Raw genomic sequence first — 20,875 nt, forward strand, 5'->3', positions numbered from 1 at the left:
TTTTGCAGTCTCGGGCGACTGTGTGGTCTACAAGGAGTTGGTGTTTGGCTCCTCTGCCAATGCCCTTCTGTGCTGTGCTCATGTATTTCTACTTATTTTAGCTGCTATGATGCCTGACATGAACTTCCATGTTGGAAAGAGATAGGTTATTGGCCAATAATTGGATGGGACTGAACCCTTTGAGGGGTCCTGGATCAGGATTGTGCACCCTTCAGTTAACTATTCAGGGTGGGTCCCATTTTTTCGTAGCTGGTTCTTTTGAGCTGCCAGTCGCTCGTGGAGGGCAGTGAGTGTCTTTAGCCAGTAGGCATGGATCATGTCAGGTCCTAGTGCTGTTCAGTTTTTCATACCTGAGACTCTTTCTTGGACGTCTGCCATTGTGATAGTTACTAGGGCTTGCTCAAAAAGGTTTCTGTGGTCATCTCGTAGGGAGATCAGCCACTGTGCATTACTGTTGTGGGATGCCTCCCTTTCCCATATGCCTCTCCAGTATTGTGGCTGGCTCCTCCCCCTTGCCATAGCATTTGTGTTGCACCTCGTCAATCTCAAGTTGTGATAGCAGTTGCCATTTGTGGATAGTGGAACACTGAGCTACTAGTTGTTTGGCAGTCAGTGTTGAAGAAACCATTCTTTCTGCATTCTTTGCATTCCAACAGATCCATGTTTTCACCTCTCATTCATTTCCTCCGTCTTGTTCCAGTAGCCCATTTTTCATCAGACCTTGTTTGGCCAGGCGACGTCTAAGCCGGCATGTGATTGTGATTCATATTAAACTCTCTCATGGTATGAAGTAGGCAGTAGCTCAAAGGGTCTTGCCTAGGGACCCAGACTGGATAGTTCAATTTCACTGTTGTATCTTTACCCCGGCCTGGATTCGAACCGGGTCTCCTGGGTATATATATATATATATATATAGAAAAGGAAAGTGGGCACCGCCCCAGGCTGTGTTTTGTGTAGGTGAGGAACTGCTGACTAAGAATAATCTCAGAGAGTGGAAGAAACACTTTGAGAGTCCAAGATAGACTCAGAACCCGCTGGCAATAAATCCTCTCTGGCCTGGGAACACCTTGGGATTCACCAGGAGGAACTTGAGAGTGCCACTTGGGGATGTCTGGATCAACCTCCTGGACTTGCTGCCTCCATGACATGATTAGAGATAAGTGGAAGAAGATGGATGCTACCACTGCGCACTGGATAGCAGAGTTTGCACACCATTTAAAATCCATCGTCTTGCTGGCAGTTAGTTTCAACCAACAAACTTTTTTTCTCTGTGAGAGAAGTAAAACCTATCCTTCATTCCTCATTATTATTCTTTTCTAGGTAATGTGCCGGCTGACCAGAAGGAATGAATGAACTCGTGCTTGCATTGCGATATCTGTGTCATTGTATAAAAGTATGTTTTGTATATCATAAAAACAAGTCAGAGTTGCAATTGTCAAAGTCTAATCATTAGTTCCACCTTTTTATGACTGAAAAATAAAATTCATTTTGAGTTGTCACTCTGTTGTGACATGCCGCTCCCAACTGGGAAAGCATGTCTCACAGTTTGACAGTCACTGGCCTTACCTTTGACAACTCGAGCTGAGTAACACATTTAGGCCTGGTTTGCACCTTTACTTTTCAAACATATTGCAATACTTATAGTATAGTATAAACCCTACTTTAAAAAAAATGAAATTGGGGCAGAGTTAATAATTTACAATAATACCCGAATATTTAACTTCATAGTTTCTTTTTTATTCAGGTTTACCTTTTCAATGTGCAGACGTTTTCAGGTTTTAGAATGTTGCTTAAATAAAGCCATTGGTCTGAATGGGTTTTCTTCTATTCATAAAGAAGAATAGTTTCATGTCTTATGTTTCTGTCTATGGGTACACAGTATTTGATCTCTGCAGTGACTTTTACAGCTGTGCTATTACACCACTGTATCCTCTTCTTGTATCCTTTGGTGCTAGACGAAGGGAAATGAGCCTCTAATCTTCATGATTCACACTATGATCGAGAACTTGGCACCAAGGCCGCAACTCTACCAGCAAGTAAGGTCTTTGACAGGTTCTGGCTTGAGTCAATATGAAGGTTATCCACCAATCCACTGACATAGTTGTTCCTTGTTCTCAACTTTGTCATGGAGTTTATGTTCCATGTAATCTGTTTTTAGGCTTTTCATTATTTGAACAGCACGGTTACCATGCAGTTTAAGTTCAAACATTAAAGGAAGAAATGAGTTATCTAGGTTTAACATAAAATCTTTCAACAAACTATGTGAGGTATTTCTCAAAATGAAACATTATCACCTAAAAGAATTAACTTCTGTTTTTGAGAATTTACTATAAACTTCAAGTTGCCTTGAGCTTCTGAGTTTTTTCTTTAACAGAGCTCTATATTCTCACATTAAGTTGAAGTGAAGCAGAATCAAGCCAGAACTTTGTCCTAGGAGCCCAGTCAAAGTATACTGTCATCTTCCCTTCCACCATCAAACTCTTGTTTTGCAGTGGATACAGTCAATCTAACCACCAGCGTTTTTTCCCCCATTACTATTGTTCCCACATGCCATTCTAGCAACAGCTGAAGACAATATAAAGCTTTGTGTTTCAGCTCAAGCCATTTCATGTTTTTTATGTTATTTTAAGTAATGCAAAGAAAGCATGGCTTATTTTGTGTTACCACATAAATCATCTGTCTGCTTTTATTTACAACTACTCATTGGTTTGTTAATCTTGGAAAATGCTTACACTACATAAATATCTATTTTTACCTAAATGTTTTCTCATTTTCTTTTTTTGATATGAAAACAATTAGTTTTACATGTCCTGATGTATGTTTAATAATCCAGGTAGAAAAATCTAACAAGGTTGAGTCAGGTCCTCTGGATGATTACTTCTTAGATGATACATTTCATCTTTTTTCCAAAAGACTTTTTCAGTCTGAGGAACTGCAAGCAAACTCAGTCTTGTAAGCAGTACCTTCACATAGTGAATCAACCAGCTGGGTGTGACACCCAAAAAATAGTTGTTCACATGCAAAAGTGGACCATCACCCTAACAACCGATTGTTAGGGCCCTGATAGTCGCTTGCTATTCACAGAGGGTTGAGCAATACTTCCAATAACAGCAATGTAGGAGGGGGACAGTTGGACACAGAGGCCTCTGCCTTGTTTAATAATGGACGGATTCTCTTCACAAGGATGGCTTTTTTTACTCCTCTCTCAACCCAACACTATTAGTCCACCAAGGGGTGGAGGCCTCACAGCGGCACAGTGGTTAGAGCTGTGCCGCGGTGCCAATAAGAAGGTTGCAAGATTGCATTTCTGGGTGGAGTTTGCATTTTCTCCCTGTGCACATGTGCATTTACTCCAGGTACTCCAGTTTCATCCCACAGACCAAAATCATGCATGTTAGGTTAATTGGTAACTCTTAAATTGTCCCTTTGTGTGAGTGAGTGTGTGGCCCGGTCCCAATACTCGCACTTGCACCCTCATTCCACCCTTGTGTCCTTCAAATGCGCGTTCATGCTGAAGGGTTTGAGTGCGTAGTGTGTCCCAATTCTCCGGAGTGCTCTTTAGCTCCGCCCCCTTTGTGTACTACATCCGGCCTTTGGCAAAGTATTTACCCACAATTCATCTCTGCATGTGATGTTTTGAATTTTTTTTATTATCTTTATTGACAATGAAGGATTTTGAATTAAAAGGTGGAAATATGGCAGTGGTGACAGAGCAAGCTGCGTCTGTCACAAAAAAGTTTTAAGCAGTTTTAAATGTAAAGTATTGAACTAATTCTTGTTTCACTCTACTGTACATGTGTGAATACTATGTTCCGTATTCAACAAGTCATAACAAAACATATTTGAACAGCCAGATATCTCCTGCAATGACTTTGGAAAGCAAAAATACCTAAACTTTACTTTTAAAATTGTACTGGCACCTTCTTAAAATACCAAAACAGCGACCGGCCCCGCAGATATGACGCAGAGGCGCAAATCAATGACGAAACCTGTACTGTCCCAATTCACCAATTTTTGCATGCTTGTAACCTGCGCACACAAACCCTTCTGTGCACTTCTACTGAGTACACGCTTTATAGAAGGATAGGGTGTATCCCTCTATAAAGCGTCTTCTATAGAGTGTTCGTCTCTATGTGGCCCTGCGATGGACTTGCGATCTGTCCAGGGTGTCAGCACAGTGAGCACTGGAGATAGACACCTGCTCCCCGCCACCCGGAATGGAGATGCAGGTAAAGAAAATGGATGGATGGATGGATGGATGGATGGATGGATGGATGGATGGATGGATGGATGGATGGATGGATGGATGGATGGATGGATGGATGGATGGGCGGGCACCCAACTGGTTGATTCACTATGAAAAGGTGCTGCTTATAAGGCTGAGTTTGCTTGCAGTTCCTCAGACTGAAGAAGTCTTTTGGATAAAAGATGGAACGTATCATCTAAGAAGTCATCATCCAGAGGACCTGACTAAACCTTTTTAAATTAGTTTTACACTTTAGAAAAGATTAATTGGTATGCCAGCATACAAATTTGTTGAACATAAAAGGTGTTTGCTCAAGTTTTACCTCAGCCCTTGGCACGAACATGAAATTGTTAGAATTATTTTCATGGGAATGAAATTGGGCATTATACCATCTTAGTGGTTAGTACTGGACTATGACTCTTGCAGACTAAACAGCATTTGCATTGAAGTCTTAAAACATTTGCAGGAGTTCTCAATTTCTTTGTGAGCGTTGCTGATGCTCACAGTCTTCTTGCTTGAATTTTGAACATAAAGCACAAATTGCAGAGATGTCGGGGGCATATTAAACACATCTCAATTTTGTTGCGGGCATGTCCAACCCCGTCTCAAGAGTGGAAATGTTGTAGTTTGACACTTGCAAAAGAGCTCTCCTCTGATAGAAAACTTTCAAGGTAAATGTCCATTTTTAAAAACCACAGTGATGGTAAATAAGGTAAATAACAATTCTTAAAAGCTGGCCCAAATCTACCTATCATCCTTCCTGAAGTGTACTCCAGCAGATTACATCATAAATGTGGTGGCAGCTTGTGAGGAAATTGTAATTTCATTTCACAAACCAGACCACGGTGGGTATGATGTGGGCAACAAAATAATCTACATGGCCAAGAATAGTTTTTTCAAGTCTTATACATAAAAATAAGTTCAAGTTTTAAAAAACTGTCCTCAAAAAACACTCAGAATTAAGTGAAACTATAACAGGAAATTTATTTTTTTCTGCAGTTTTGAGTCACCATTGACTCTTGCAGCCCAGTTAGAGCTGTTGCTTCACAGCAAGGTCACAGATCAGACCCTCCAGAATTTTGTGATGTTGCGATCGCAACTATTAACGCAAAATCAAGCAAACCCCACAAAATCACAACTTTTTGCAACTTTGTCCAAAACACCGCAACTTTCCCGCAACTTTAACCCAATATTTATTGTTTCTAAAGTGATTTGCCACCGTTTCTGCGGTCTAGTGTCTTCTTTGTGGGTTTGTGTAGTGTGAAATACAAAATAACCCCAAATAACTCACGAACAAGATATGTGACGTCACATCCTGTTAACATCAGAATGCCGGGAGCATGCATGAGCAGCGACCGAAGCGAAAATGTGCGCTAATGCTTCACATTTGCCCACAAAAATTTCAGCAAAGGACTGCGCAAAACACCGCAGTGAAGTTAGTTTTAAGTTGGATATTGAATATTCGCGCTCCACGGAGTTAGCGGCGTCTAGCTCACGGCTCACCTGAAACAGGAACGCTAATGTCCCTGAGTGAACCACCGCGCTTGAGAGAAGGGGTCGGCAGAGAACGGCTGGCCGACATTAGCGTTCCAGTTTCGGGTCAGCCGTGAGCTAGACGCCGCTAACTCCGCGGAGCGCGAATATCCAACTTAAAACTAACTTCACTGTGGTCGCAAACCAGTTTCCTACCCAGCTGCACGAGAGTGGGGGGTAGCTGTTTTGCACATCCTGCAGTGTAATCATCGAACATAAACGCAAGTCAACCATCGACAAACACTTTGTGTCTGCAAAACGTGAGGAGAGCTGCAGAAGAGGGACAATCCAGAAAAGGACATGAATGTCAGTTTATAAGCTATCAAAGTTCTTAAATAAAGCACCTTTTGATAATGTTAATGTTTGTTGGTAATTATCTTACAAAGCTAGTAAGTATTTTTGGTCTGTATATTAAAAGTTATGGTTTTTTATTGATTTTAGTAAAAAAAAAATTACAACTATTAGGAAAATGCCCCGCAAAATCAGGCATTTTAGCCCGCAACAATCACAAAAAATGCCCGCGAAATTCGTGAGGGACTGACAGATTAAAAACAGACTGGGGTTTTTCTGTATGGACTTTGCACGTTGTCCTTACACGTGTGTTTTCTCCGGGTACTCCGGTTTTCTCCCACAGACCAAAAGCATGCATGCAATTGGTAACTCTAAACTGTCCCTATGTGTGAGTGAGAGCATTAATGGTTGTCTGACTTATTTGTCTCTATATGGTCCTGCTAGGAAAGAAAAAAGATGGTAATAAAAATTGCTGTAATGAATTAATAAATGAAACATTTTAACAACTGAACTGTCTTTTTAAGAATTTGTAAAAAAAAAAATATATACATTTTTTTTTCTTTTTTAGGATGGGTATTGAAAAAATGTAATTGAATTGCTCCATGATGAGAAGAAAAAAATGCAATTGTAAACAAGAACAAAAAAAATCCTGTTCCTAATTTACTGTACCTTTTTACAATTTTTCTGTTGGTTTGGATTGTTTGAAGTATGAAGGTCACTAATGAAAAATCTTAATTTTTCCAGTTCCAACTTGCTCATATGACAAATTCTGTCATATAGCAGTTGACAAATTAAATTTGAAGAATATCATGAAGCATTTTTTCTTTCAGTATCCATTCATTTTTTCAGACTGAGGTCCAAATTGTTGACCTTGTCATTTAGATGATAGAGAAAAGTTTGAACCCTTCCTGCTCTGTAGCAACATACATTATCCTAAAAGTAACTTCATCATCAAAAACCCTACTTTCTATCGACTAAACAGTAGAAATAGAAATTGCCATGGTAATTTACCTTTTTTTTTTATTCAGTCACCTTTATATTGTAATGTTCCATTATGACACCCAAGTACCAGACAGGTTTTTCTTCTAACACTGGTTTATTCAGACTGATCATCACAGGACAGCTTTCACAGAAAAACCCAGCAACGCTTCAGTCTTCCGGTAACTGCCCCCTCCCTCCTCGGAAGCAACCCAACAGTTCTTCCGGTAGATCCCCACAGCAGCCTAACTTAAAGAAACAGTAACCGTGCAACAGCACCTACCAATTGTCCATTACGAATCATTACAATATGTTATATTGAATTTGCACCTAACTAAATCTCCTACACTATCTCTTTGCTCAGTGCAAATGTTTTAGTTTTATTTAATTATTCAGTTCACGGGGGTTGAGTCAATATAGCTTTTACCAAACCTAACAGACTAAAACTAGGAAAGACCAGAATGTAAAAGGAAACCTCAAACTGAACTGAGGAAGTGCTTGAGAATATTTATACATTTTTTTCCCCTCATTCTCTTTATTGAGTCTCACAGTCTCCACCCACCATAGCAGTTGAGGTGTTTTTGTCCCCTGTTGTTTACATATGACTCTGTCTCCTCTTTCAGATAAATCCAGACAACTTTAAAAATGGCCTCCAGCACACTGCAGAGGCAGAAATTGATGTAAGTAAGCCTTGCTGTCAGTGAAATGCATAACAAGTCTGATGGAAAGTGCAGCTGACTTATATGTGTTTGTGTGTGTGCGTGTAAGGCTAAGTTGAGCAGGCTGTGTGAGCAGGACAAGACTATGAAAATGCATGAGGAGAAGCTGCAACAGCTCCACAGGGAAAAGGTACAGTCTTGAGTGTGTGGAGACATGGTTCTGTCTTTAAGGAGCTGTCAGGTATGCTGTAAGAAGAACTGTGTGTTTATGTGGCAGCACACTCTGGAGACAGCGCTGCTATCAGCAAGTCAGGAGCTGAGTGAACAGAGTGGCTCCAGTACAGCAGCCACGCAAAGCCTTGTCCAACAGAGAGACATCCTACAGAGCGGCTTACTCAGCACCTGCAGAGAGCTGTCAAGAGTCAATGCTGTGAGAACACACATTCACACACGTTTGCATTTCTTTAGTCCCTTTCAGATCATAGTTCTGCAATGAACCCACAAACACAAGATGGCTATCCAAATACATTCAATGCTTCAAGTACAGGTTTAATTGTTGTGCTTCATGCTCAACTTCTTCTGTCGCATTGTTCCACTATCCTGGTTTACCCTTTCATATCATGTCCGTTTAGGGCTTTGTCACTAACTCCAGAGCCAAATCAAAAGGTGAGGCAACTTTGACCCACCATTCCATTTCAGTGTTTTCAGATGATTGCCGAGGTTTTGAAAACACATGTAGATCACAGATTGAAAGTAAGATCTGAAAGAAGCTTTTCTTTGTTTGGACCAAATGTGTCGATATATATCCTGGAAGTTGAAGCCGAAGAAGGTGCAGTGACCCCTCAGGATGATCCCAACACAGGTTTTAAGTCCTGCCCATCCTTGTAAATAGACAAGAAAAATGGACAAGAAATAAACACCTCAGACAATGTTTTTCAAGTTTTGACTCTAGTTGATTCATGTAGTTCTTACCTTGCTGCAGTATGTTCAAATGTTCATTTTTCTAACAGGTTTAGTTGTAGTTAGTTTTGTCATGCATAAAAAACTTCATGATTGTGCATGAGAGAGTAGGTGCACAGATTCTGTTTCCAAGTTTAGTGAGCAGAATTTTATTCTTTCTTGATTTGTAGCAGAAATATTTTTCTGTGGAAATGCATGATGTAATAAACACCTGACAATATATTCATGCATCGCACCCCAACCATCTCTTGGTTTTGATTTCTTTACATCAATGATATTTATTTTTTTGTTTATTGGTTACCCTTAAGGCACAGTGTAGAAGCGTACCTTGGAGAGTGTAGTGTGGTTTTATTTTTCCTTGTAGGCTTCCAAGGAGCACAGTTGCTTCAGTAAGGAGACTGATGGCTTTTTTAGAATCGGTGTGGAAGCTGCTCAGGTGTAGAATGCAGTCACACCACTTGGAAGACTTTGACTTTTAGGAAGGAAGGGCATTCGGTGTAAAACACTTTTGCCAAAACATTCAAATTCATCCAAGCGACACCATTCCGGATCGGTTGAGACCCGTGTTAATAACGACCACCACCAGTGCTGTTGACAAACAGGGTGCCGGCAGAAATTGTGCAACTGTTTGTCAAAGACCACGAGGGAAACATGCCAGGAGACAGAGGGAGAAGAGGAAAGTCAAGAGTGTAGGACTGAGGGTAGCAACTCTAAACGTAGGCAGGCAAAGGTAGAGAGCTGGCTGACATGATGCAGTGGAGGAAGGTAGATGTATTATGCGTGCAAGAGACCAAGTGGAGGGGCGCAAGGCTCACAGCATCGAGGCAGTTTAAGATGGTTTACCATGGTGTGGATAGGAAGAGAGATGGAGTAGCGGTGGTCCTGAAGTAGGAGTTATCAAGGAATGTAGTTGAGGTGAAAATAGTTTCTTATAGGGTGATGTGTCTGAAGGTAGAAGTAGAAGGTCTGTTGTTGAATGTTGTCAGTGGTTATACCTCACAGGCTGGATGTGTAGTAGAAGAGAAAGTGAAATTCTGGAGGGATCTCGATGAAGTGATAGGGAGTATTCCCAGGGAAGAGAGAATGGTGTTTAGAGCAGATCTGAATGGACACGTTGGTGAAGGAAACAGAGGAGATGAGGAGGTGATGGGCAGGTTTGGTGTCAAGGAAAGGAACCAGGAGGGACAGATGGTGGTGGATTTTACCAAAAGGATGGAAATGGCTGTCATCAACACCTATTTCCAAAAGAGGGAGGAACACAGGGTGACCTATAAGAGTGGAGGCAGGAGTATGCAGGTAGACTACATTCTGTGTAGAAGAGGTAACCTGAGGGAGATTGTGGACTGTAACCATAACCATATTAGGGGCAGTGAGGGGGTTTAGTGATTGCCCACTGCAGGGACTGGAATCAAACCTCCACTGAAGCAAAGCTGCACTCTATATTTTGGGTTGTCAGATGCATGCAGCGTCTGAATTATATCTGTAGTGTGAGTTTGACCTTGTCACAGATAACTGGGCTTTTCTGATTGGGTCTATAGAGTATAAAGAAGTTGTAAAGAGATAAAAGTTTATACTTGCAAATACAGGACAAGGACACATATACATACACTGACGCAGTTGTTGGCTGGTGTGTTTTTAGGAGCTGGACGGTTTCTGCAAGGAGTATGACCAGCTAGAGGCAGATGTCACTTTGGCCAAGACCAACTTATTGGAGCAGCTGGAGGCCTTGGGTAGCCCACAGGTAACAAACTAGGGCTGCCACTAACAAATATTTTATTTTGACTAGTTGATTATTCTTGCACAGAAAAACTACATGAATTTATGTTTTACTACATGTTAAAAATGTTCTAAATTCACATGGGAAATGTGTGTCACATATAGAAATGACTTTTTCACTTGTTATGTTAATGTGAGTTTTCTTGACCTATTAATTTAACAACAATTCAACAATTAGATTTCCTTTCATTTTTTTTAACAGGCTACTTTGGCATTATAGTCTATCACAAAAAAAAATGTAAACAATGACTTTCAAATCAAAGTACAAAGGATAAATTTAAAGTTCCAACTCGAGCATGACAAACTAAATAAATAGAAGGTATTATTTTTTAAAATCTAAAAAAACCTGAAAGTCCATCATGTTGTAAGGATACCGTTGGTAAAAACTGCTGCAAACTGTGGAGAAAATCATTCTTTTGCAAGAATTTAGGCACATAGTTATATCTTCAGAAGAAGGAAAGAAACAAACAATGCAACTATTTAAAATTAAATAACAAAGACTGCAACTCTGACAAATGTTTTTGCAACTCTGACAAATGTTTTTAACCTAACTATAATTTTCATTTCATACATTTGAATTGCATTTATTATTAGCATGTGTTAAATATGATTTTTTTTTTTCAGATTGAAGTGTTATTAATTTAGCAGTCAACATAATCTATATAATTGCATGTGTTTAAAATAGTACATTAACACACACAGGTGTTGAAAAAAGGTAAAAGAACTGTTCTGCAAACAGTTCTGCAAACAGTTCTTTTATTACCATCTAGCTTGAAGTACTCCTGTACTTTAGACTCCTTCGGCCTTTGAAAACTTAAAACCGTTTTGATACCACTCCAGTCGCAGGCTCTGTTTAACTGCTGTTGTGCCAAAAATTGATCAGCTGCCGTGTTAGCAGGCAGCCTATTTGAGTGTCTCTCTTGGGGTGAATTGCTGTTTCTGCTGCTTCTGTTCTTGAACTCAAACACTAACAGACACACATTCACGTTGATGCATTGATTCTGTCAATTTGTTTGTCTAGTTTGCCTGTATTATTATCAATCATGCATTTTTTATTGTTTAAGTACTTTTAGCAACAAGAAAGTCCATAAATTGGAATTTCAAACATACCATATGTATACCAACATATATTCTTATAATGTGACTGTTCATTAGTCAAAATGTGATTACAATGTCAAAACTCCTAAAGCTTGAGAGTTTAAAGGGTGTTTTTGCCTTTATATAATTTTGTTATATTCAAAAGAACAATATATACTACTAGCCCACTGATACCAGCTGTCCCTGTCTATCACTGTATCATTATCATCTCTGTATGATGGAGCAGTGATACTGTACCTATGAAAAGTATTTACCTTCTTCAATGTTTTATCCTTTCATTGCTATAATAAATCTGTCATGGTCAATAAAAATTGGCCTTTTGACAAAAAAATATTTAAACAAAATCATCAATGACAAAGTGAAATCAAATTTCGACAAAGTAATGTCTAATGTCAGTTAAATAAAAATATGTAATGTATAAGAAGTGATTACATAAACATTCACCCCCTTTAAAGCTGCAGTATGAAGTTCTGAGAAAACTCTGAACTTAGCTTGAAAATTTGAACAAGCCCACCTTACAGGTTCCTTCCCCCCCTCTTCTGCGCTACAGCCCTCCTTCCACAGCTCCTCCCCCACAGCGGAGCCTGCCGTGAACATGCAGGCTAGTAAGCAGGGCCACCAATGACGGCATGGGTCTTTTCTGTTTACCTGTCTTTGATTTCTGAACAGGTGCCACTTGAGAAATTTGTAGTTTTTCTGTAACATTTCTCCACCATTAGCACAGCTGCAACACACCGGCTATCTTGAGCTTCAACAACAGTAGGCGCTGTGCAGAGGGATGGGTGTGAGAAGTGTGTGCACAAGTGTGAGTGACACTGATAAGACACTCCTCCTAGGCTCTGATTGGTTGTTTCTGACCGGGAGTGGTGCATTTCTGCAAATGGATGTAGGACTACTAGGAGGGGCCAGTGGAGCTTGATTTTTTTCACAGATTATCTGTCTCATATTCTACTGTCAGAACACAGTGACAGTTTTAACAAAAATATAAAAATACATTTTTATAAAAGTTACCTTATGCAGCTTTAAAGTGACTGTCCTAATTCTACTCAAAGAAAAGATTATTGAAAAGTACAAGTCAGAGGATGGATACAAAATGATTTTCAAGGTCCTAAACTTCCATAGAGCTTTTAAATCCACACACAAACATACACACATTTGTTGTGTACTTGGATTTTAACATCCCTTTTCTGTCTGTATGTCTGTCAGACAGAACCTCCAAGTCAGCGGCACATTCAGATCCAGAAGGAGCTGTGGAAGATCCAAGATGTGATGGAGGCTCTCTCTAAAAATAAGCCCAAGCAGAGCAATGATAGCTGTGAGTTTGCAAAAATTAAATGAAAAACCCCTTCAATTAGAGAATTTCACCTGTTTTAGAAGTAGACGTCTGTGTCTTACTTTTGCAATATATTGGTTTTGATTTTGATGTTGGGGCTAATAAAGTTCCCTAAACTTTCTGAAAACAAATTGTATTATTGTGGACATTAAATTTATTTTTTTTATTTTTTTTAACTGGTCCCTGAAAAATTTCACTTTTTAAATTTATGGATTTTTTTTCAGTAGGTTTTCCTGGTTCGAAGCCTCTCTCCAGTCTACAGAAGAATGAGGTATGGTAGTGTTCCAGCCTATATCATATGACTAACACAGACAATTCACATCCTTTTCAACCTCTGGCTAGAGTACAATGTTTTTAAAATCTGAAAAACATAACTAACACAGGTTTAACTCTATGTGCATTTGTCCTAATATGTACAGTGGGTTGCAAAAGTATTTACCCTCCTTGGATTTCTAATTTTGTTACCTTACATGAAATACTCCAGATGAATAAAGTTTAATTAGAAAAAAGTCCACTGTCTAACAGGACAAGTATGGACAAAATTCCACTGTCAAACAGGACAAGTATGGACAAAAGTCCATTGAGGCTATGAGAATATTATTGACAGTGAAAACTCCAGCTTCAAACTCTACATGCTGTTTTTTAGTAGTCTCACCAAGTCCGTTTAATCTGATACTTTTTTTTTACTTTGATTTGCATGGGTAAACATGCAGCTTTGTGAGGTGACACTTCAGTAATGTGTTCACACAGATTGTTTTGTGAGATCTAGAGTGGTATGTACATTGAGCTTTGATGTGATAATACCCAGTAGAGTTCTGTCCCAGCACTGAGAGATTGTATATATGTCAACAGGCAGTCACGTTGCTGCCACTTAGTCCACTCCAGGAGGGCAACAGTGTGCCCCCACGCCCACCCCTCCCCCAACACTACAACTCATCAGAAAGCCTCCCTTCCGTGCACCCCCACCAGTCACACCCTGGCAACCAGCTTCCCCACACTCACCGACCGGAAGAGCGCAAGGCTAGCTCCAGAAATGGAGCTCACACTGTAAGTGGAGCTCCAACAATTCTGTAAGAACCACTCAAAACTTTCATGCCCCACCTACTCCCCCATCTGTCCAGATCTTTAGTTTGCTTCCATCATCTGTGCACTGTTCATCCAAAGTGTTTTCATTCAGTGTTTCATTAATTTACACCAGCAACACATGAGTCAGACAGAACTCATTTCAGCATTGTTTTCCCTCCTTAATCTCTCCTTAATCCAGCCATTCTTTAAATTCACCTGTGCCATGACATTGTTTGTACAGTTTGTTTTGGTTTGTTTTGGCTTTATGTTGCTTTTATGGTTTGGATCATTAGGGAGTGCCACTACAATCCGTCTTCAATTTTATGTTGTCTTTGGACATTTACAGGTTCCATTTCTATCACTGCAAAATGTTTCCTAACTGTTATTCTGTTGCAGTGTTTGTGGATGTGCAATGACTTTTTCAATGAAACTGTTATGATTTACCAAAAATTCTTCTAACTTTTACTGAAACTAAATCTTCAAAGTTTGTGAATTTTATTTTTTGACATACAATTGCATCTTTTTCTACAAGTTCTTCTCTTGTGTCCTTTTGACATTTATAGATAAAATTAAGAGTTGTGTTCCAATTTAGGTTCTTTCTACAGGGAGAAGAACCTCACAAAAAAAATTATCTCAAATTTCCATAAGGCTTTATTCTGGTATTTATTTTAATTTGTGATCCTCAGAGGCAACACAGTAGTTCTGAAGTGGTCAGCACTGTGGCTTCACATCATTGTTACTTCACTGCACTGTGGCTTCACTACACTGTCTGTATAGCACTGTGGCTTTATTGCACTGTGATTTCACGGCACTGTGACCTTACTGCACCTCACTGCGCTATCACTTCACAGCAATCTTGCACTGTCGCTTTGCTTCACTGTTTCACTGCCCTGTGGCTTCTTAGTCTGTGCCTTCACAGCACTGTCATTTGTCAGCACTTGGGCTTCACTGCACTCATTTTTGTGTGGAGTTTACATGTACACAAGTATGGGTTTTCTCCAGGTACTCACAGTCCAAAAACATGCGTGTTGGCAATTCTAAATTCACCCTGGTTGTGAAGTGTGTTCATGGTTGTTTATCTTGTGTATCTCCGTGTTAGTCGTCTGCTCAACTGGCTTCTTGTCCATAATTCTCACCTGCTAACTGCTAGGGATGGATGGATGAATGGGTGGATGGATGGGTGGGTGGGTGGATAGATGGATGGATGTGTGGAATTACTTTTAGAACAAGCAAATTGTCAAACCCCAAGACTAATCTGTAGAAACACTTTAGCATCCCGTACTAATGGTACTGCTCATGGGTGCAAGCTCCCTGCAACCAATTATCCAATGATTACATTCTGAGAGTATCATAAAAATCTACTGTAGTGGTTAATGAATCAGTTAGAAGAGTAGACTGCCCACTTCAGTTCGGAGGAGAGGTTTTGCCTGTAGTGGAATAAATTGTCTTGTGTCATGTTCATAAGTAAGGAAACAAGTAAGCAGGAGATCAGTAGGCGGATTGGGACAGTATCCACAGTGATGCAGGCAATCAACTAATCACTTGTTGTAAAGAGAGAGTTAAGCTGGAAGGCATATGTTCCAACAGGTGACTGTTGATATATGTTCCAACAGGTGACTGTTGTATATCATATATTCTTGACATTCAGAAGGGGCTAAGAGTAGACCTGCTGCCTCTACACATCCTACACACAGAAGAGCTAGTTGAGGTGGTGCAGACATCTGGTTAGGATGCCTCTTGGCACCTCACTGTGGAGGTGTTTCAGGTAGGTCCCTCCAACAGAAGATCCTGGAAGCGACCCATGACACCTTGGAGGGATTATATCTTTCAGCTTGACTGGAAATGCCTGGAGGAGCTGGTGGAAGCAACTGGAGAGAAGGGACGGTCTAGGCTTCCTGGCTAAGGCTGCTGCCCCGCGAACCAGACCTGAATAACTACAAAAATATTACAATGACAACAGTGGTTCATGAGATATTTTGCCAACAGACAGAGTTGACTCCAGATACTTAATGACAAAATTTTAAACAAAGATTCCATGCAATCAGTTGTGCAGAGTATGTTTTGGGAATGACATTCAGATACTAGCACACACAATTTTAGATTAATATCTGTAAAACTGACTAAGCTTTAACTATTTTTGAAAGAGATTTATTCTCTGATTGGTTGTGAATATACAACAGCACTTTTTTGAGAATTTATTTGTAGAAAGAATGTTTGTCACTCTTCACTGGAGTAGAGTGTTGGTTTAAAATATTTTTCCTAACATGCCTGCACTCTTTTTGTGAAGGCAGCAGTGCTTCCTTACTTTTTTTTCAAAACCCAAGTAACACTAACTCTTAGGAGGCGATAAATATTTTATGCTGAGGGGATGTCACAAACAGCTCTGGTCTTTGGGTTTTCTCTACATGCTGGATTATTGCCTAATTTAAACGTGGGCAAATTGTACCAGTGCAGAGAGACATTGTACCAAGTTGGAGACACAAAGCTCACTTAGTAATGGATTTGTGAGTTCGATGGGTGCGGAAATTTGAAAACTGCACCCACAAAAACATTCCAACTGTTCGTGAATCTGCAATTGTATTTGTGTGTGAGGAGCTTATGCTTCTCTTCAGTGTATATTCTAACCTTGACTATAACTTCACTTTGCTCTCACAGCAAGCTCCAGACTACCGCCTCTATAAGAGTGAGCCAGAGCTTACCACTGTGAAGGAAGAAGTAGATGAAATCAGCAATGAGGACAAGGAGAAGATTGAGATGTCTGCAGAGAGCAAGGACACTCCAACTTCAAAAGGTGCATCTAGACTTTGTCACATAGACCTGATAATATTAAAGTCTTTCTGGTGGATTTAGAGCATAGTGAGTTGGTCCTTATACACTATGGTTTTGTGATACGGTCATAAAGACAAGCATTGTTCAAGCCATTTGTGCTTGTTCATACAATATTAAACCACTCATGGGCTGTGACAATGTGTGCTTACTCACATTGTGGAATCAGCAGAGTTTATTTTTTATCTTACCTTTAACTAGGAAAAAAAACTCATTGATATTAAAATCTCTTTTTCAAGAGTGCCATGAAAGAGTGATAGAAGCAATGTAAGTTAGAAGAGAGCCCTGTACACATTGTTCTCTTATTCACACCTACAGTACTTGTCAGTTTGACTCTGTGACTCCCTCCCCTGCTGACTCAGAGACATAACAATGCTGGGTCAACTGCAATTCTCAAGCTGCCTCTGTTGTTTCTGGGAGGGAAAGAACAGAGGATGCATTTATCATCCCCATCATGGGTACCAAGCCCGATTGATGAGCCCTGATGAACTGAATACAAGAGCAGCTGACCTGAGAATGAAGAATGTGACCGAATTAAAAACCTATGTCCCACAACCATTGCCAAGTCTGAGTGATATTGTACCCTGTGGAAGTCTGCTGGAAGATGTGAATGCAGCACTGCTAAGCATGCACCACAACAACAGTGATTCTTAAAATTCTTAGTCATAAGATCAAGGCTACAAAGGAAGAGATAGAAGCCACTGACCCCAAGACACAGATGTTCCTCACAATACAGAGGGTTTCACCCCACGTTCAGCACCCTGAGACTGTACACCAAGAGAAAGGAGGGAGACAGAGGACTAGTAAGCATCAGAGCCACTATACAGGATAAAACCACCATCATCCTGGAGTACATCAGAAAGCAAATATCTCAGGCAGCAGAATATCATGGTTACACAGAATGTCAATGATGGAACAGTATGGAGTAACAGACTCAGGAGGCAGAATATACATAATATAAAAGAGATTTTATTACAATGAATGTGATTGTGGTTCTACAACAAAAAAACAAAATGGACATAAAAACTAGGTTCAACTAAATAAACTAAATAGCCCTTAAAAAAATCATTAGTTTTATATAGATTATATATTTTATATTATATTTATATTGTCCCAGTTTTATAAACAAAAAGTGCAAACTAACAAAAGCACACAGAGACAAAAGCACAAATGTGACATACCAGCTTGCAAAGGTTCAGCGTTTCGCTTCAGTCATTTGGTTTTAATCCGAAGTGCTCCCACACCACTGCTATTGCGTTCGACTTTGAAACCAATTCCATTTTGGTTTTTTTCCCCAATTTCAAATAGTGTCTCTTTAGCTTGCTACATCCTCACAGAGCTTTAATGCTGCAGAGGTACAAGACGATGTACCTTGGCTGGCTACCTGACTCAATAGTTCACTCCCCCCTTATGCTAAGGAAATAAGAAAGGGAAGTGTCAGTGAAGAGCACATGAGTTGTGCTTTTTGTCATCCAGTGTCTTCAGTAGAAAGAGAGAGAGATACAACAAAACAATAAAGCCAATAAATGAAAATTATTGACCTCATTTTAATTTATCATGCGATTTATTGTTTATTGCGACAGCCCTATTCTCAAGCCGTGGTGAGCATCAGTCCGATTTAACTCCTAGAGTTTTTTCTTTTCTCTTTTTCTTTATTTATTTTTTTTAGGTTTAAGGGGGTTTATTTGCATATTTACAATATTCACAGACTAAGGGATGCATTATGGTCAAATGATTCTAGTAATTTTATGGCAAAAGGGTGATAGATGGTTCATTTTCTTTTCTCTTTTACTTCTTTTTGGTTTTGGCTTTTGTTAATTAGACCATAGTTCTGTGTTTTGCCTCAACATAAACTGATCATTACCCTTGACTGTATTGTTTAAGTAAGTAAGACTCTTCTGAACTGTTTCTCCAACAGTTTCCCCCTTCCCAGTGGGCATTGTCACTCCCAGGACCAAATCTCCAATGAACCCTCCTGAGTCTTCCACCATTGCCTCCTATGTTACCCTAAGGAAGACAAAGAAACCTGACTCCAGATCGGTAAGTGTTGTCTTTAGCATCAACAAAGACTAAAAAGGTTCTGAGTTTAACTCAGTCAATTCCAGATGAGCTAAATGTTGCAGAAACAGCCCAAAAGATATTTGTTTTAAATAATTCTGCTCAGGCATAGCTCAACCTTCTTATCAGACTCTTTATCAGTTGGATACTGTTGGACAGTAACTTTCATAAATGTATATGGGACTTTTGTAAAAATGGAAGTAGCTTAAATTTTAAGATAGCTGACTGGATCTCACATTAGTTAGAAACATGCTGGTGTAGATTCTCAGTCATCCAGACCATGGCCTGGATGACTGAGAATCTACACCAGCATATTGCCAAGCACTTCGGGAAGGACACCCTAGGAGTAGTGCGGGAGTTTGAGAAGATGTCAAGGAAGCTTGCTGACTACAGGAACCATCTTCGTTTCAGTTTGAGATGCAGACAGGAAAGACTCAGTATAAAACTCATCTCTACAATCAAAGGACATAGAGCAGAGGAAATACTCCAAAAAGCTCAACACAAGCTGCTTAGTGAAAGAATTAGACAGATACACTTCACCATTGAAGCTCTCTCACACAAAATTGGTCAGACCCACCAGAAGCTGTCTACTCTTCTTCTTTTGGCCTTGATAGAAGAAGTTTCTATTTCGGCAGTGGCTCAGGAGGTAGGGGTTTGTCTTGTGATCGGAGGGTTGCTGGTTCGAGCCCCCGCTCCGGCTGTCTCAGCCGTTGTGTCCTTGGGCAAGACACTTCACCCGCCTTGCCTACTGGTGGTGGTCAGAGGGCTTGGTGGCGCCGGTGTGATGGCAGCCTCACTTCTGTCAGCCCGCCCCAGGGCAGCTGTGGCTACAATGTAGCTTACTGCCATCAGTGTGTGAATGTGTGGATGAATGGGTGAATGATTGTAGTGTAAAGCACTTTGGGGTCCTTGGACTAGATAAAGCGCTATATAAGTGCAAGCCATTTACCATTTACCATTGTGTTGAAAAAGCCCAACTTTCACAGCATCAGAAGAGCAAGGAACGTCAAAAAAGTAAGTTCTCTAAACTACAACAGAGAGCTGTTTCCTCATCGCAAACCACCAGGCGAAATCAAGTGGATGTCACTAACTCTAACATTCAGGACCAGTGGGTTAGAAATTTGTCTGACACAGCCGGAGAAAGACGTGCTGGTGAAAGGACTTAATTTTGCCATCTCTCCACAAGAAATACCTGTTGTGGAACTCACTGCCACTGAATCTGCTATTAGGAACAACAACTTAAGTGAAACGGAGGCAGAAGAACTCAGACTGAAAATAACAGCAACCCTCTTCAGTGCCAAGCCACCTCCTTCAAAACTCTGGTATCATTTGATTTTACTTCTCTTTTGACTTGCATACCTACATCAGAAGCAGTGGAAACCATCAGAGAACAACTCTTACAAGACCAGGATTTGAACAACAGGACCAACTTCACTCCAAATCAGATCTGCACCCTGCTGGACCTCTGCCTTTCCACCACTTATTTCAAGTTTAATGACAGTTTTTACAGACAGAAGCATGGGCACCATGGGATCTCCAGTGTCACCGATTGTGGTCAATCTCTACATGGAGAAAGTGGAGCAGAGAGCCCTGAACTCCTTTGAGGGAGCTACACCAAGCCATTGGTTCAGATATGTGGACGATACCTGGGTCAAAATTCAAGCGAAAGAAGTTGAAGCCTTCACCAGACACATCAACATCAACAACATCAAGTTTACCAGAGAAGATGCTTACGACAATAAGCTGCCTTTTTTGGACTGTCTGGTTCACATAGTAAGAGAGGACAGTCTCAACATTGAAGTCTACAGGAAACCAACCCACACAGATCAGTACCTTCTGTTTGACTCTCACCACCCTCTGGAACACAAACTCTCTGTTATCAGAATGCTACAGCATCGGGCTGAACACGTCCCCACGAAAACAGAAGGGAAGGAAAAGGAACAGAAACACACCAAAAAAGCTCTCCAAACATGTGGGTATCCCAATTGGGCTTTTGTCAAGTCAGCTAGGAAATCCACTAAACACACCATGGAACAGAACCAGGAAAGGAAC

At 40.3% G+C, this 20,875-nt stretch overlaps 2 protein-coding genes across 7 annotated transcripts in view; one reads left to right on the forward strand and one right to left on the reverse strand.

Moving 5' to 3' along the window:
- Window positions 1–20,875, reverse strand: part of LOC108244131 (NLR family CARD domain-containing protein 3) — a 1,204,881-nt gene that overhangs the window by 782,026 nt on the left and 401,980 nt on the right. The window lies entirely within an intron of this gene.
- The window catches only part of LOC108248949 (pleckstrin homology domain-containing family A member 5), a 166,192-nt gene that overhangs the window by 128,478 nt on the left and 16,839 nt on the right, over window positions 1–20,875 (forward strand). For 2 of the 6 annotated variants that reach the window (XM_017438019.3, XM_017438021.3), the window contains 9 exons: window positions 7,672–7,728; window positions 7,817–7,897; window positions 7,985–8,137; window positions 10,307–10,408; window positions 12,748–12,856; window positions 13,099–13,145; window positions 13,727–13,921; window positions 16,595–16,730; window positions 18,684–18,805. In XM_017438019.3, the coding sequence (XP_017293508.1) occupies window positions 7,672–7,728; window positions 7,817–7,897; window positions 7,985–8,137; window positions 10,307–10,408; window positions 12,748–12,856; window positions 13,099–13,145; window positions 13,727–13,921; window positions 16,595–16,730; window positions 18,684–18,805 (1,002 nt within the window). Of the gene's footprint in view, window positions 1–1,955; window positions 2,037–7,671; window positions 7,729–7,816; window positions 7,898–7,984; window positions 8,138–10,306; window positions 10,409–12,747; window positions 12,857–13,098; window positions 13,146–13,726; window positions 13,922–16,594; window positions 16,731–18,683; window positions 18,806–20,875 lie in introns of all 6 variants that reach the window. The other 4 variants (XM_017438017.3, XM_017438018.3, XM_017438022.3 and 1 more) reach the window with 4 other exon arrangements.

This window comes from Kryptolebias marmoratus, linkage group LG23 (genome assembly GCF_001649575.2).
Source record: "Kryptolebias marmoratus isolate JLee-2015 linkage group LG23, ASM164957v2, whole genome shotgun sequence".
Classification (NCBI taxonomy): Eukaryota; Metazoa; Chordata; class Actinopteri; order Cyprinodontiformes; family Rivulidae; genus Kryptolebias; species Kryptolebias marmoratus.